The sequence below is a fragment of the Mauremys mutica genome, chromosome 12 (genome assembly GCF_020497125.1).
Source record: "Mauremys mutica isolate MM-2020 ecotype Southern chromosome 12, ASM2049712v1, whole genome shotgun sequence".
NCBI classification, from domain to species: domain Eukaryota; kingdom Metazoa; phylum Chordata; order Testudines; family Geoemydidae; genus Mauremys; species Mauremys mutica.
This window is the reverse complement of record NC_059083.1, coordinates 40734552-40752762: the sequence shown is the minus strand read 5'-3', so window position 1 is coordinate 40752762 and position 18211 is coordinate 40734552. Positions and strand designations below refer to the sequence as shown.

The following is an 18211-nucleotide window of genomic DNA, read 5'->3' as shown; positions in this document are numbered from 1 at the left end:
TTTGCCCCTCTCCATCCACTGACTCACCGCTCGCCTCCTCACCCCTCCTCCAAGTATCAGGGGCGGCAGGTTTGTAGAAATTTTGGTGGTGCCCGGAATGCTTGGAGCCCGCCCCCCGAGACTCTTGCCTCCCACCTGCCTAAGGGTCTGTGAGGGAGTTTTGGTGGGGGGAAGAGGTCTGGGGTGCAGGCGCTGGGTTGGGGCAGGGGATTGGGGTGTAGGATGGTTGAGAGGTTGGGCTCTGGGATGGAGTCTGGGGTACAGGCTCTGGGATGGAGTTTGGGTGCTGGATGGAGGCTCTGGGACAGAGTTTAGGGGCTGGAAAGGGGGTGTGGGCTCTTGGAGGGGGTGGTGTGTGCTGAGGGGGAGAGAACTGCCATCACATGTGGCGTCCTTCCTCCCCTGCTGCTCCTCACCGTAGCCTCACTGGGGTTGGGGGATGGGGCTGCCCCATGCACAGTTTGCAGGAGTGGTGGCTGAGGAGGCTGGGGGGTGGTAGATCACAGGGTCAAACACTCACCGAAGCCACAGCAGCTGCTCAGGTGAATGAGGTCCACTGCAGATGATCCTGTCTCCCTCTGGAAGCCTCCTTGGCATCTCCTCCAGGTGGGTGCCGGGGAAGGGGAGGGCTGCAAAGCACGTGTGTGCCTCCTCCACCCTCCCCCTCCTAATGTGAAGCAGCCGGCTGCCTCGGGCCTGCTGCCGGCTTCTCTTGTTGCCATAGAGGCAGCAGCATCCGGGATAGATGCGCACAGTTTTTGTTCTGGCAGGGACGCTCCAGGGTTTTTCTGTTCCCTCAGCTTTGCGCGCCCGAGGCAAGTGCCTCACTCGCTCCGCCCTTGTTACGGCACTGCCTGGCACACTGGACATTCCAGAACTTCAGGAACAGGATGAACCTGTCTTCACTGGTGTGACGCTGGCCCCACTGTCATGTTTTTGCCGGCGCCACTCATGTGAAGTCACACTGTACGGAGAACACCATTTTGCAGACTGTGCCACCCTGCCCCGCCCCAGTGTGTCCAAGGTCATGCTGGCAGGAGCAGCGTGGCAAGCTCTGCAAAATGGTGTCCTCCATAATGATACCGGACAAAAGCATGTATGGTACTAGACAGGGACAAACCTTTCCAAAACCAGCATTGTCCGACTTAAACCAAACGGCCTGCCTAGAGACGAGCCTGAAATACATTTTTAAATCCATTCAGTTAAACCTGTGCGAAAGACCATGTGGACACTCTTATTTCAGTCTGAACAAGGCTTATTTCAGTTCATCTCAAGTCAATTAGGAATCAGGTTAATGTAAACTGTTATATCCTTGGGGCAGCCGGTGTAGGAAGCAATCACTTGAGGCCAGAGAGCAGACAGCTAACCAAAACCTCCATTTTATTTACAGATCAGAGAGCTCACTCAGCTGGTTGAAACCGGCTGAGCTATCCCATAATAGTCTAACTCAGTTGCCATAGTAACAAAACCCATGACAACCAAATACACAACATATTCCTCCCCCCCAATAAGAACATCCCCTAAATAAAACACACACTAAACTAGAGAAGGAGGGTAGACTGCCTCCATTCCCGGCTAAACCCTGGGGATTATTTTGCCCCATAACCGTGGGTTCGCCCTAACTAAAGATCCAGCCGATGAGGAGGCCTTCTGTCTCTAGGTGGATTACGGCGAACTTCTGGTGTTGTTGCACCCGAAAGTACTAGGGGCTCAGGGTCCGCAGCACGAATAGGTGAGGAGGTGGTATCAGCTCGTGCTGGGCAAAGGGGTATCTCAGCTGCCGGCAGTAATGGAGGAGAACAGTCAGGAACAGGTGACTCATGATTCGGTGTCTCACCAGGAGGGGTGAAGTCAGACCCCTCAACTGCAGATGGGTCCTGAGGACTGGCATGACCTGGCAACAGCTGATCTACATGTCGCCGCCAGGTAAGATTCTCTGCAGTCCGGACTGTATAGGAAACAGGTCCTGTTTGAGTGATGACCGTGGCCGGGACCCATTTAGCTCTGGAAGTATAATTCCGAGCCAAAACTGGCTGTCCTGGGCTAAAGGTTCGGTCTTTTGCTCTGGGTGCCCGTCTGATGACTTGATATTGCTGCTGCTGTTGCACAGTTTTTCTGGGTTCAGAAGGTTTCAGCAGATCAAAGCAAGTGCGCAGCTGTCGTCCCATCATTAGAAAGGCTGGGGAAGCCTGGGTCGTAGCATGAGGTGTGTTTCTATAGGAAAGTAAGAAGGTATCCAGACGCTTTTGAATGGAGTGTTGTCCCTTTGCTGATTTCAAAACGTTTTTCATTGTCTGCACAAATCTTTCAGCTAATCCGTTGGTGGACGGATGATATGGTGCTGACGTGATGTGGTGTATCCCATTTGCCTTCATAAAATTTTGAAACTCCTGAGAGACGAACTGCGGTCCGTTGTCGCTCACAAGTTGTTCTGGCAGACCAAAACGACTAAAGAGTCCTCGTAGTTTTTGGATAGTACTCTCTGCAGTAGTGGACTGCATTATAGAGACTTCTGGCCATTTAGAATGGGCATCTACTGCCACCAAGAACATGCTTCCTTCAAGGGGGCCAGCAAAGTCAACGTGAATACGTTGCCATGGGTTTTCAGGCCAGTCCCATGGGTGTAGGGGTGCCCACTGGGGTGCATTTCTTACACCCTGACATGACATACAAGCTTTTGCCTTCTCTTCAATAGCACTGTCCAATCTAGGCCACCAAAAGTAGCTTTGTGCAATTTCCTTCATGCGCACTATTCCACAGTGACCGGAATGTAGCTGTTCTAACATCTGTGATCTCAGGGGTGGTGGAATAATGACACGCCTCCCCCACAACAAACAACCAGATTGGACCAATAACTCCATCCGCCTGGACATGTAGGGAACAAGGTCGGGTGAGACTGGAGAGGTTTGTCGAGATTTTCCATGCATCACCAGGTCCATAACTTGGGATAATACTGGGTCAACGCGGGTTGCCTTCTTTATCTGAGTAGCAGTGATGGGTGTATTCTCTACCTGTTCAAAGTAGAAGATTTCCTTTTGGGCACTATCTTGATGTTTGACCGGTAAAGGTAACCTTGAGAGGCCATCTGCATTGCCGTGCAGAGTGGATTTCCGATATTTGATTTCATATGTGTGTGCAGAAAGTATCAATGCCCAACGTTGCATACGACTAGCAGCTAATGGGGGAATGCCTGTGTAGGGTCCAAAAATTGATGTCAGAGGTCGATGGTCTGTAAGAAGAGTAAACTTTCGCCCAAACAGGTACTGATGAAACTTCCTAATTCCAAAAACAATTCCTAATGCCTCACGTTCGATTTGGGCGTAGTTAGTTTCTGCTTTGCTTAGAGTGCGTGAAGCAAAAGCAATAGGTCTTTCTTCTCCCGAAGGCATAATGTGTGACACGACCGCTCCCACTCCATAAGGGGAAGCATCGCAGGCCAATTGCAGGGGTAAGGATGGATCAAAGTGCGTTAGAACTTCAGAATTTAACAATGCATCCTTAGCTTTGTTAAATGCAACATCACAGGCTTCAGTCCACTTCCAGGCCTTGTTCTGCCCAAGGAGCTCATGAAGTGGTTTTAGCAGTGTGGCTAACTGTGAGATGAACTTTCCATAATAGTTCAGTAGTCCTAGAAATGAGCGCAGCTGGCTTACATTTCGAGGTGGGGGAGCCTCCACAATAGCTTTAACTTTTGCAGGGGCCTTATGAAGACCTGCAGAATCGATGATGTGTCCTGTACTCGGGCGGTACTCACCCCTGCCGCGCCTCCTGCTGGTCGGTCCCGGAATGTCCCTCGGTCAGGCCCTGGAGCGCCCCCGGCAGGCCGGTGACCCGCCTGTTCTCTGGCCCCGGCGTCCCTCCCTGGACCCGGTGCCCGCTATCTATAATTGGGTCTCCCCCTCCCAGGGGAACCCCGCGCTACTATCCCCGCCTTGCCTCAGTAGTGGCTACTGACAGTCATGGTCTAGCCCCACACCCTGGGGCAGACTGCAGTATCAGCCCACTCATCACAGGCAAAGGGGGTTTGGACCTGCTGCTTTGTCCTACCCCTGGGCTGCCCTCTGCAACCCCCAGTACCTTTGGCCCTATAGCTAGGCTGCAGCCTGGGGCTTTCCAGGCTGGAGCTTCCCCAACTCCTCAGCCTGTTCCCAGCCCTGCTTCACCCTAGGTGCCTTCTCAGCTCCCTAAGCAGCTAGGCCCATCTCTCTCTGGAGCAGAGAGAGACTGTTCTGGGCTCTAGCTTCCCTGCCTCTTATAAGCCCCAGGGCTTCAGTTTGGGGCGTGGCCCCAGCTGCAGCCACTTTCCCACTCAGCCCAGCTCTGTCAGGGCCGCTTTTAACCCCTCTCAAGCCCTGTCAGGCAGCATTCTAAAGCCCTCAGGGCCGGAGCAGGGTCCACCCTGCTACATGTCCCAAATATTCAACAGAGGGCTTGAAGAATTCACACTTGTCTTTGCGAACTCGTAGGCCATACTCTTCCAGTCTTTGTAGGGTAGCCTCTAAATTCTTTAAGTGATCCTCTTCATTTCTTCCAGTGACCAGGATATCATCCAGATAGCACTGAACTCCTGACAAGCCACACAAGATCTGGTCCATAGCCCTCTGAAACAGGGCGGGAGCCGATGTGATTCCGAAGGGTAGGTGACAGTATCGATAAAGCCCCTTATGAGTCACAATAGTCAACAGCTCTTGGGACTTTTCATCGACGTGCATCTGTAAATATGCTTGACTCAGATCAATCTTACTGAACTTTTGTCCCCCAGCCAGGCCTGCGAAGAGGTCATCGATGCGGGGAAGCGGGTATTGCTCTGCACACAACACTGGGTTGACAGTGACTTTAAAATCACCGCAAATCTGGAGAGAGCCATCTTTCTTCACTATTGGAATGATAGGAGTGGCCCATGAGCTATGGGTAACTGGTATTAGGTCTCCATTGGTGACCAGGCGCTCCAGGTCTGCTTCAACTTTTGGCCTGATGGCATATGGCACAGTTCGGGCTTTCAGATATTTTGGTGGACTGCCAGGTTTAATGTTCAATGTCACAGTGATTCCCTTCATACTTCCCAAATCATCTCCAAAAACAGCAGCATGTTTCCTTAGTATAGGGGTTAGACTGGTTTCTTCTTTAGTCATCCGGTGCACTTCTGCCCAGTTCAGCTGAATCTTCCCAAGACAAGACCTACCCATTAAGGCTGGGTAGTTACCTCTCACCACAAACAGTGGCAATTTAGCCGCCTGTCCATTGAGCTCCACCTTAACATCAATAGTGCCCAACATGGGCACAGCTTCACCTGTATACCTCTTCAGAACAGTTTTTGTTGCCTTAAGCGGAAGATGCTGTAGCTTTTCCTTATACACAGTCTCAGGAACCAGGGAGACAGCTGCACCGGTGTCTAGTTCCATGCGTAGAGGTTTGCCCTCCAATAAGGGGGTTACCCAGTATTCATGTGAGCCCGCTGCCAAAGACAAAACATGCAGTGGCACTTCCTCTTGTGAGGAGGTGTCACCTTGATCATCCTGGGTCTGCTCTAGGGTATGCAAGATTCCTCTTTTTGTCGGCCAGACCACAGGCCTCTTTTTCTTTTGTTTACCGGCATACTCAATGTGTCCCTTTTTGCCACAGTGTCGACACACCAGGTCCTTACACCAGCATTCTGATGCCTGGTGACCCAGCTTACCACAGCGGTAACATTCTTGACTCTGCACCGTTTCGTGGGTCAGTTCTTGTGACACTTTTTGCACCCTAGGGGATGCACCGATGTATTGTGCCTCCCTTGTAGCCAGTTCCACGGAGACAGCAATATCAACAGCCTTCTGTAATGTAAGCTGAGCCTCTGTCAGTAGGCGCTTCCGTATAGCTTCACTGCAGAGGCCACACACTAACCTGTCACGCAGGGCATCATTTAACATCTCTTTAAATTCACAGTGTTCTGCTAGCTTTTTTAAAATGGCTACAAATTGTACAACTGTTTCATCTTCCTTTTGGTCTCTTTTGTGGAACCTATATCTTTCAGCAATTACCAGTGGTTTTGGGGAGAAATGAGACCCCAGGATTTCCACAATGTCACTGTAAGATTTAGTCTCAGGCTTAACAGGGTGTAGTAAGCTGCGTAGCAGAGAGTAGGTTTTAGCCCCTACAACAGTTAAGAATATTGGCACCTTCTTCGCATCTGTAATGTCATTTGCAATACCAAAAAGCTCAAAACGCTCAGTATACACATGCCACTGCTCTGTATTCTCATCAAAAGGCTCCAGGGGCCTGGTCAGAGTAGCCATGATTTTTAGTTTCACTTTCACAGTCAGTGCAAACAAGCAGCTTTTTTTCTTTGTTTGGTCTTTACCTTGACTTCTACTTCCTTCTGTTACTGGAGCAGCACCAGGATCCCATCCTCGTCGCCAGTGTTATATCCTTGGGGCAGCCGGTGTAGGAAGCAATCACTTGAGGCCAGAGAGCAGACAGCTAACCAAAACCTCCATTTTATTTACAGATCAGAGAGCTCACTCAGCCGGTTGAAACCAGCTGAGCTATCCCATAATAGTCTAACTCAGTTGCCATAGTAACAAAACCCATGACAACCAAATACACAACATAAACCTCCATAAGGAGTATTTAAAATGAAATAAGAGGAGCATCCACACAGGGGTTTTCTCTGGTTTAACTATATTGGTTTAAAAAACAATTTCAGGCCATGTCTACACTGGCAAGTTAAAGCGCTCTAACTTGCTGGTTCAGGGGTGTGAAAAATTAATCCCCCCGAGTGCAGCAAGTTTGAATGCTTTAAAGCAGTAGTATGGACAGTCTCTGAGCGACTCCCCTCCTGGAGGTGGATTACCCAGAGCACTGGGAAAACTCTCTCCCAGCTATCAAGTGTGACCACACTTGCACATCAAAGCATTTATCTTGATCCAGAATGATTTATTTTGGTGTAGCTTAAGCAAGTGAGGCCATGTCTACATGTGCAGATGTAAAGCAACGAGAGTTAAACCACCCCTCAGAGAGTGCTCCAAGGAAAGCTTTGGCAGCTGTAGTGAATTCACTTGCGGCACTCGCAGTGGCATTTGGAGGGGTACATTCTGGGCAGCTATTCCACAGGGCACCTCTTCCACTTCTACCACTGAGGCTTGTGGGAAGGCGGGGAGGGGGCATCCTGGGTCCTGTCCTAATGCCTCATCATGCATCTCTTTGCATCCCAGCAGTCCCTTTGCTTCCATCCACACTTGGTGCCATCTTTCAAAGGTTTTTGTACTGTGCACTCTGTCTGCCTCTTCGGTCTGCAGGAATGGATCCTGAACTGTTGAGAAATGTGCTGATGGGTCTCACTAACACATCACAAATGGCAGTCCAGTTACTCCTTAAACTACAGATGAGGAGTCTGACGATGATATCGCCACGCGTACTAGCTAGATTGTCTGGCATTCACGGATGTGCTGACCAGTAAGGAATGCAACTTTTGGGCTTGGGAAACAAGCACTGAGTGGTGGGATCACATCGTCATGCAAGTCTGGGATGTAAGCAGTGGCTGCAGAACTTTCGGATGAGGAAAGCCACTCTCATGGGACTGTGTGCTGAGCTCGCCCCCACCCTACGGTGCAAGAACATGAGAATGAGAGCTGCCCTGCCGGTGGAGAAGCAGGTGGCAATCGTACTGTTGAAGCTGGCTACTCCAGACAGCTACCGATCAGTTGCTAACCAGTTCAGAGTGGGCAAGTCGACTATTGGACACACGTTGATGGAAGTGTGCAGGGCCATTAATCGCATCCTGCTCAGAAAAAAAACATTGCTCTGGGCATTGTGGATGGCTTTGCACAAATGGGCTTTCCTAACTGCAGAGGGGTGATACATGGCATGCATATTCCAATTTTGGCACCAGACCACCTAGCATCTGAGTACATTAATCGGAAGGGGTATTTCTCGATGGTTCTCCAGGCGCTTGTGGATCACCATGGGCATTTCATGGCGATTAATGCAGGCTTGTGTTGAAAGGTGCATGATGCACATATCTTTCGGAACACAGGCCTGTTCAGGAAGCCACAAGTGGGGACATTCTTCCCGTACCAGAAGATCACCACAGGGGAAGATGAAATGACCATTGTGATCCTGGGAGATCCTGCCTACCCCTTGATGCCATGGCTCATGAAGCATTGACAGCAGCAAGAAGTGGTTCAACAATAGTTTGAGCAGGTGCAGAATGACTGCTGAGTGTGCCTTTGTTCCTGAGTGTTTAAATTCCTGCTGGCGATGTCTGTATGGGAAGCTGGACTTGGCCGATGACCACATCCCTATGGTTATAGCCATGTGATGTACCCTGCATAATATTTGTGAAGGGAAGGGTGAAAGTTTCACTCCAACCTGGGAGCGCTGGGTCTCAGTGGCTGGAGGCTGAATTTGAGCAGCCAGGGCCGGTGCAACCATTTAGGCAAACTAGGCGGCTGCCTAGGGGGCCCAGTGGTTGGGGGCGCCTAAAAGCCCACTCAGGCGAGGAGGTGGAGTGGAGGTGAGCTGTGGGGTGTGTGTGGGGGGGGGGCATGGGGTGGGCCGCCTGCAGTAATGGGGCGGGGGCACGCAGGGGAACCGCTCCCCTCCCCAGATCACCTCCACTCTGCCTCCTCCGCTGAGCACACAACCCCCGCTCTAATTCTTCTCCACAAGCCTGGAAGAGTGGAGAATTAGAGCAATGCCTGCATGCTCAGCGGAGGAGGTGGAGCCGAGGTGAGCTGGGGCAGGCTCCCCAGGCAGGGTTAGCTGCCTATTTTCACTTCATGCAATTGTGACATTGCACTTCATATACTTTATGAAAATATGGTTATGAACATGAATATAACATAACTGAAATATGCTTTATTCTAAATGCCCCATGTAACATACCATTGAAAGATTATGATCTACTGTGTTGACGGTGACATGGGGTGCAAGGGAAAGAGTTTTGGGACACAGGCTACAGGGAGGGCAGGCACGAAGCTGCTCCATATACAGTTCTACGAGCACCTGCATCGAGTCCGCTTGCAGCTCCATGATGTTTAGGAGCTGCTCTGTATTCTCCTTCCATTCCCTCATCTTGCTGTCACACCACTCCTGCATTTTTCTATTCTCAGCAACGGTCTGCTGCATAACTTCATGCAGCAGGTCCTCTTTACTTTGTCGAGGCCGCTTCCTGAGTCTGCGCAGCTGTTCAGCTGGTGATAACAAGGAGAACTGGGATACCAAGGTTGCCTCTGTGAAGGCAAAGTGCAACATTTTACAGAGGCACCATTGTTAACACTAGACAGAGCAATGATACAGCTGGACTTAAACACAAACACAACTTACATACCTATCACAACTGTCTGTCCCAAGGCAAGAGCACATAAGCAACAAGCCCCCCAAAGGGTGATTAATCTCAGGGGCCAGGGGAACTCATTGCTAAGGGGGGCCTTATACTCAACACTATCCACACATTTTCCACAGGCTGTGTTCATCACTCAAGATATCTCGCTGCTGAGGGTGAGCAGGGAAGCAAGTCAGGGTTTTCTGCAAGTCTGCGGATTCCGCCGTGGCCCTTATGTGGCTTCCCTTTGTGCAGCAATGGTCCCACCACCCTGATGGCACAATGGCACGGGAATGTTACCCTTAATGGGACAATGAACACAGCAGCGTTGCCGAGGAACCTACAGAATCGGATTGCCCGGTATCTGCATGAGACCTTTGATGAGATCTGTGAGACTGACTGCCAAGATGTGAGAGATGCATCAATGCCCTGTTCTGCTTCTAGGCACCGCACAGACCCAAGCCTGCTTTCTGCAACTCTCCTCGCCCCACCAACCGGTCCCCAGCAACTCGCTTCCCAATATTAAAGGCGCTTACCAGGTGCCTCCTCTGATCTTTGTGATTCCCCAAGTTCCAGATGCTGCGACTGGCTAGCTTCCTCCGGGCTTGAAAACAGCTCCTGGATGCATGCATCTATGGATGCCGAGTCATCCTCTGTCTCTGGACTCCCCTCCTCCTCAGCACCCTCACTCCCAATTTCCTCCTCCTGGCTCATTGCACTCTGGGCTGGCATGGCTTGTGAAGTGCCATGGTGCTCCTTGGGGTGGAGGTGGGTGTGATGGGTTGGGTCACAGAGATCCCCTTGGGACTGTCACCTGGTGTGCTGAAATCACCCCTGAGCCCATTTTCCCTGCCAGCCTTGGCCCCCCAAAACCCCATCTAGTTGAGCGAGACACGCTAGACTGCCCAACACAGACCCAGGGTCTGCGCCAAACCCCCAAAGCTGCAGGCTTCACTGAAAACAGCTCAGCAAGTTACCTGTCTTCAGCACCCAGATACCCAGCTCCAAGTGGAATCCAAACCCCAAATGAATCCATTTTACTCTGTATAAAGCTTATACAGGGCAAATTCATAAATTGTCCACTCTCTATAACACTGATAGAGAGACATGCACAGCTGTTTGCTCCCCCAGGTATTAATCACTTACTCTGGGTTTATTAATAAACAAAAGTGATTTTATTAAGTATAAGAAGTAAGATTCAAGTGGTTTCAAGTAACAGCAGACAGAGCAAGGAAGGTCACAAAAATAAAATAAAACAAAATGCAAGTCTAAGCCTAATACATTAAGAAACTGATTACAAGTAATATCTCACCCGCAAAGATATTACAATAAGCTTCTTTCACAGACAGGATTCTTTCCTAGCCTGGGCCCAATCCTTTTCAGACCAAAGCTGTAGTTTATGGCCTGGGTCCAGCAATCTTGAGCCAGCTGAAGACAAACTGAAGGGTTTCCAGGGCCTTTTATATTCTTGACCTTGTGGGAGGAAACCCCTTTGCAAGATTACAGCAGCTAGATGGAGTTTGGAGCCACCTGGGCAAGTCACATGTCCATGAATGATTCAGCTTTCTGCAGGCTGACCCGCCATTGTTTACATGTTAGCTTAGCACATGTGGATTGGTGTCTCCACCAGTCCATTGTTAGTCACCTACTTCCAATTTACTTGAATAGTCTTCACAATAGGTTGGCTCACCCTCACTTATGTGTTTCCCGCAGCAAATACTTAACATACTAGACTAGAGCCAACACTGGTAACTTTAGATATGAAAATGAGACATGCATACAAATAGGATGAATATATTCAGTAGATCATAACCTTTGCAGAGATATGTTACATGGCATATTTAGCATAAAGCATGTTCCAGTTATGCCATACAGTAACTACTCACTTAAAGTCATCCTGGTTAACATTGTTTCGGTCTTACGTTGTTGATCAATTAGGCAATAGGCTTATTTAAAGTTGTGCAATTCTCCCTTCTAACATTCTTTGGCAGCCGACTGCTTTGTCCACTGCTTGCAGGAAGAGCAGCCCACTGCAGCTAGCTGGTGGGGGCTTGGAACCAGGGTGGACCGACAGCCCCCCCATCAGCTCCTCACTCCCCTAAGTTCCCTGTGCAGCAGCTGCCCAGCAGGCTACCAATTGCCGACAGTTCAGCTGTCCCTCCCCCAACTGCCCTGTGCTGCTCCTCCCCTCTGCCTTGGAGCTGCTCCCAGGAGCCTCCTGCTTGCTGTGCAGGGGGGGGGCTAATGTCAGGGTGTCCCCCTCCCCCCTGCTCCTGCACCCCACTTACCCCTTCTCCATATAGAGCAGGCTGGGGACACAGATGGAGAGAGACAGAGAGAGCTTGGGGCAGCAACAGCTGCTGTCTCAACTTCCAGATCCACTTAAAAAGACAATGTGGGGTCAGCTTACTTAAAGGGGCAGTGCGCAGCGCTTTCTCTCTCTCCAATACACACAGGGTGTGTGTCTTTGTCTCTGTCTGCCATGCTTGCTGTCTCCCTTCCATCCATTCCTGCTGCCTTGTAATGTGAGGCTACATTAACAACGTGTTAACCCTTGAGGGCTCAGCCAAAAGCTAGTTCATCATTTAGCAGTAAGGCATTCCCTGGGAAATATCCCACCCTCTTCCACCCTCTGACTTCACCACCTCAACCAAGCTTCACAATCATCATCACTGTGTACAGTATTAAATTGTTTGTTTAAAACTTATACTGTGTGTGTATATATTTATATAATATATAGATTTTTTCTGGTGAAAAAAATTTCCCTGGAACCTAACCCCTCCTATTTACATTAATTCTTATGGGGAAATTGGATTCGCTTAACACTGTTTCGCTTAAAGTCACATTTTTCAGGAACATAACTACAATGTTAAGCGATGAGTTCCTGTATTCACATTCATAAGCATATTTCTATAAACATATGGAGTGCAACGTCACAGTGGGGTCGCCCCCAAGTATCGTGTCCATCTCTTTGCAGAACCGGCAGGTCATGGGGGCAGTACTGGAGTGGTGGTTTGCCTCCCGCACCTTGTGATATGCTCCTTCACTTTCACCCTGCACTGCACTGCACTGCATCCCAGTCATGGCCCTTATCGGTTATGGCTCTTAAATCTGCCCATAAGTATCATAATTCCTATGGCTGGAGCGCAGCTGGGACTGGACAGCCTCCTCCCCCCAAACACTGATGAGGTCTAGCATCTCGGCATTGCTCCATGCTGAGGATCACCTGGTGCATGGAGGAATGGTCATCTGGAAAGATGTGCAGAGAGCGCTCCATGCCTTGCTGAGCAAATAGGAAGGGGATTTTCAAAATTTACAGAGAATTTAAAGGGCAGGTCTGACAGTTGGTCACCTGAGACCAGGGCAGTAGAGTTCAAACTGATGACCAGAGTGGCTAGAACAGGCATTGTGGGACATGTCCCGGAGGCTGATGAGAGCACAGCAATAGAGCAGGGCATCCACACTGACACTGTGGCGCTTTAGCCTGGGCGCAGAAAGCTCTATGCCTCTCGTCGAGGTGGATTACCAGGAGCGTTCCAGCCGTGGAGTCAGGGCGCTCTATGTGCCTTGCCAGTGTGGACACCTCGAGAGTTATAGTGCCCGGGACTGATTTAATGTGCTCCAACTTGACGGCATGTGAGGTGGCAAGAGGACATGTAAAATTATATATCACCATGGCTGTCCAGAGCAGATACTGGCAGATCTGGGTTCTGAATATAATAATGAGATAACAGTTTCCATTTGGTGTTATTTTCACTACATGGTCACCTACACAATCATGGCTGTGTGACAGGGGGCTGAGAGCAGCTACAAACTGAGCCCTTTGGAAGCCAGCACCCTGGTCACTGAGAGCACCCAGGGCACCGGGTGCAGTTACAGTAGGAGGGACTGAGTAGTTTGGGTTTGGAAGGGCAGAGGGGATCACTTGCACCTGTAGGGAGCCTGATGAGGTCACTAGCTCAGCGCTGAGAAGAAAGCAGCAGTATAAAAGGCTGAACCAGGGAGCAGGAAGGGCCTCCACGTAACTGCTGCTATCTTGTGATGCACGATAAATGGTAATAAAGACACTTGTGGGAGGTTCCCCGGCAGACTACCTGCCAGCCAGGGGTTGCAGGAACTGATGCAGGAGCATTCATAGTTAGAAATTTAAAAATGAACATTGCCAGCAATCTCTTAATGACATTTCATGCTTTAAATTGTTAGTGACAACACACTTTTATGTCTTGTCAGATATGTTAATATACAACATAGTTTTTACTATTTGCGAACATATTTTCCCATGTAATAATGCAATATGATTGCATAAGAAATCACAGTAATTACATATAATTCAATGGGAAATAGGGAAAGGAATGCAGATATTTCTGAAGGAAATTTTAGGAAAAATTATCTATTTTTAGATTAACACTTCTCCGTGTTAAAAACAAGGAAAAACAGATAGCTTCAGCCAGGGCCGGCTCTAGGTTTTTTGCCACCACAAGCAAAAGCAATTTTGGCTGCCCCGCACCTCAGCCCTGGGCTCCCCCCTGCATCCCTGGGCTCTCACACACCCCCACCAGTGCCCTCCCCCACCTGCACCCCCTGCCGCCCCAGTTCTGGGCTCCCCACCACCAGTGCTGACTCTGCCCGCTCCCTCCTCGCCTCCAGCCAGTCCGGCGCTGGCAGGGTCGGGGTAAGCAGCAGGGCTCCCAGGCCGCACCTAAGCCCAGGGTCCCTCCAGCCGGGGCTCCCGCCTCCAGGACCAGCCGGGACCTGGGAGGGCAGAGCCGGGGGAACCACCCTGGCAAGGGGCTGAAGAGCCAGGGTAGGGCAGCCCCAGAGGGAGTGGAGCCCCGGAGAGTGGGACGTGGGCCCTGCATGGCAGCACCCCGGGTGCCGGTCCCCTCTATGTCCCCGCTGCTGCTGCTCCTGGCCATCCTGACGCAGCCCCTGGGTGGCTCGGGCTGCTTTGCCCAGCCCTGGCTGCGGCGCTGGGGAGCGGCTGCCCTGCGGCACCTGCAGGTGGCTCTGTGTGCTCCGCGGAGATGCCCCCAGCCCAAGTGTCCCGCACTTGGAGCCTGCCTGGCCACAAGGTGTGGGCGCTACTCCACGACATGAACCACAGCGGCCCCAGGGTGCCCCCTGCACAGGACGCGCTGCTGCTGCCAGGGCTGGCTCTAGGCTTTTGCCACCCCAAGCGGGGGAAATAAGAAAAAAAAAAAGGCTGGCTGGAAAGCCGCCCCTGAAAATGTGCCGCCCCAAGCACATGCTTGGTTTGCTGGTGCCTAGAGCCGGACCTGGCTTCAGCAGCCCATGCCACCTAGACAGCAGCAGACTGGATAAAAACACAAATGAATCCATCACAAGATAACTTTAGGGTATTTATTTTCAAACAATCAAGGGAAGTTTAGGGCATGAATAAATTTTCAAAACTGAATTATTACATTGAAAATGTTCATAATGCATCACATTTAAAACAAAAAGTAGTTTCAAGGAATTAGACCAATCAGTCACTATTTGTACACAGCATTCAAGAAGGTGGTGGACAGAGAACCCGGAAGAACTGTGATGAATTTCCTGGAGCAACTTTATTTTCTTTGTACTCTAAACCTCACATGACAACAAAAATATCACCCTTTCAATTGATTTATGGCCAAGAAGAAAGGTTTCCTAATAAAGCTTCACCAAATTTCATGTTATGGGCCATTAAGTGCCAGCATCTTTAATACAATTAAGTTAATTTGTGATGATTCAGTAAAGGAATACAACCCCTTTATTTTTTTACAAAAATACATTTGTTACGTCCTTAGAACCAAGAACATGAAGAGCCCAGCAGTACATTGAAATCAACAGTGGACACTGACCGTACATTGGCTGCAAATAATATTTCTAAAGAAAAATAAACTGAAAAAAAGGATATTGTAGAAGAGATTTCTATCTACAGGAAGAGAGCATTTGAGGTTCGGGACCATGTTTTGTTAAGTGATGTTAGAACAAGAAAGGAAGGGTCATTTCTTGATTACCGATTATATGTAGCTAGAAAGTTAAAAATCACATGAATTAATGCTGACAGAAGTTCAAAGACTATTTTATAATCTTGTGTGAGTTAACTTAAATATATTGCTCAATTAATTCTATCATTTTTTCACCTATTAATTTTCAAAGGTGTAGTGCAGGAGGCAGGTATATGTGCCCTGCCTGCCAGAGAGAACCAGTCAAGACAATAAAGAGAGCGAGAGAGAGCAGCTGCACATGTGTAGTTGTGATGTTTATGACGCATGTACATTGTAACTGAACAACCCAGTCTGATAGTTTTTAATAATTATCTTGATAAGAGAAATATTTTGGATTTCCTGAAATGACACAGTTGAAATACAAATGATGCTATGTAGAGAAGTTAAACCTCAATATAGATTTGAGGGAAGAATAAAAATAAATGTAAATAATTCCATTTCTAAAAATATGTTTAGATGCTTGTTTCTGAAGTACTGTTGACATGTAAATGAAAATATTTTTGTTTACAATAACAACAGTTTCTAATTTAGAATAATCTTTTTTTTCATATTTTGCATTGAAATTTCACAGGGGTAGAATATTCTGACAGGAGTGAATGATCCCCATCCACCACCATCTGCTACCACTGGGCAGGGGATGGGGAAAGGTGAGGGCAGCAAAACCCACCAGCTGTCTGGCAGTATTTCTTACCAGCATCACCCTGTGCCGGGGGTGGAGCAAACACGGGGGGAGTGGGTGGGGTGGGGAGGGTGAAACTGTCTTGGCTCCTTCCAGCAAGTGGGTCCCATTCACCCAGCCTGGGCTGGGGTTACTAGAGGTCTGGTTTTCTACTTCAGCTGAAAAGGGAAACTGGCAGCATCTGGGCAGCATCAAAAAATCCAGTTACCTGCAGTAACCGGCCTCCGCCACCAGGAGCAGGAAGAGCAGCGGGGCTGGGAGGGGCCAGTCTGTGCCGCGGGGTCACTGTCAGGGACCGAGATTCCCTCCGGCCTGAGCTGGGACCGGGCAGATGAGCAGGGGAGCCGCGTTTGTACCCCAAGTTTTGAGACCAGGACAGAAATAAGGGCGGAGCTTCCCGGAGAAGGTGCCAGTGAAAGTGAAGAGATGGGACCTGTCAGTCACATTGTAAAACGAGACCTCGCCCGCCTCATAGTCCAGGAAAATCCCCACCCGGCTGGGCCTGACGCTCATGGGGAGGGGGGTCGGGGGGGAGGTGCCGGCCTCGTATCCCCCATCCCTCAGCCACACAACCCAGTATCCAGTCCCAGGTGTGTATGTGACCTTCCCCTTCCTGCTCACAGATTCCCTACAAACCCCCAGGTACCACTCAGTCTTGTCTCCCACCTCCACCTCCCAGTAACGCCTCCTGCCCGCAAACCCCTCAGCGCCCAGGACACAGACACAAGGATCAAATCTCTCAGGGCTGTTGGGCAGATCTTGGCGTGTGTCTGAGTCTCTCACACCTTTCCGATCCTCAGACAGGACGAGCCAGCGATTTGCCGTGTCTGGATCCAGAGTTACGTCCACTGGGGAGAGAGTCACAGAGTCAGGGCCAGGGCAGGGGCTGGTCACTGGGATCAAAGGGAAATTAACCTGGGTCCCTGTTAATCACTGTGTGGGGTGGGAGGGGGGGCTGTTGCCTGAGAGAAGTCAGGGCTCATCTGCCTGTGAGGAATCGGCAGATGCCAGGGGAAAGGGTGGGAAGGTGTCAGTGGGGGTGGGGGAGGGGAGGGCCGCAGAGGGATGGGGGAGGGGAAAGCTTGATGCTGGGAGAGGAAAGGGGTGGGGCAAGTGATGGGGCAGTGGGGGAGGGGCAGAGGGGGGCAGGCACAAGGGCAAAGGGGGGCAAGGGAAGCGGTGGACATCAGGAGGACAGGCTGGGGGAAGGGAAGAGCAGGTTCCAGGGAGTTGCAGGGGGTGAGGGGAGGGGTGGGCGCCAGCGCAGAAGAAGGGGATGGACCCCAGGGGCACAGGGGTGTGAGGGAATGGGGGGGAGCTCCAATGGGGTGGGGAGGAGAGGAGGAGGAGTGGGGCAGATACTGGGAAGGCAGAGGGGGGTAGAAGGAGACGCTGGCACCAGGGGAAAAGGAGGGGGCAGGGGAAGGTGCAGGTGACAAGGGGAGGAAGAGGGGTGAGGGGTAGGGCAGGTGCCAGAGGGCCATGGGAGGGCACGGGGTGGGGCAGACCCCAGGGGGAAACAGGAGACCAAGAGAAGGAGGTGCCATCAAGGGGGAGAGGGGCATGATGGTAGGGGTGGGTGCTGGTGGGGCGGGGGAAGGGCTAGTCACCAGGAGGGATGCAGGGGCTGAGTGGAGGGGCAGATGTAAGGAGGGGAGACAGGAGAGGGGTGGGCACCAGGGGGCAGAGTGGGGGAAGGGAACAGGTGCACACGGGGTAGAAAGTGGGGTGTGGAGAAGGGCGGGCCGTAGGGGGCACAGGGGTGTGAAGATGTGGGCACCGGGAGACAGAGGGAGGATGAGGGGAGGGGTGGGACCCAGAGGTTAGGAAAGGGTGTGGGGAGGGGTGGGCACCAGGGGGGCAGAGATTGGGGGAAGGAAAATCTGACACCAGGGGGCCCAAAGTGGGTCAAGGGAAGGGGTTTGCTCCAGGCAGGCCGAGGGGGCAAGGGAAGGGGCCGGCACCATGGAGGCAGATGGGGGCGAGGGTAGAGATGGGCCTCGGGGTGGGGCAGAGAAGTGAACAAAGGGGCTGGTACCAGGGCACTAGAGGGGGTGAGGGGTGCAGGTGTCAGGGAGGCAGAGAGGGCTGAAGGGGGCAGGCCTGCATCTCTGTTGCTTTGGGGCCGTGTGTGGTTGGTTGGTTACTAAGAGCAGGTTGGTGCCGTCCCCACATACACTGGCCTGGCAGCTGCCCTGCCCCAGGGGCGCAGCTGGGACTCTCCATGCAGGCCGG

At 51.0% G+C, this 18211-nt stretch overlaps 2 protein-coding genes across 3 annotated transcripts in view; both read right to left on the bottom strand.

Moving 5' to 3' along the window:
* The window catches only part of LOC123345197 (butyrophilin subfamily 1 member A1-like), a 651080-nt gene that overhangs the window by 80609 nt on the left and 552260 nt on the right, over window positions 1-18211 (bottom strand). The window lies entirely within an intron of this gene.
* The window catches only part of LOC123345204 (butyrophilin subfamily 1 member A1-like), an 81112-nt gene continuing 77755 nt past the window's right edge, over window positions 14855-18211 (bottom strand). The window contains exon 12 of the mRNA XM_044981913.1: window positions 14855-16824. Coding sequence (XP_044837848.1) covers window positions 16265-16824 — 560 coding nt within the window. The 3' untranslated portion in view covers window positions 14855-16264. The remainder of the gene's footprint in view (window positions 16825-18211) is intronic.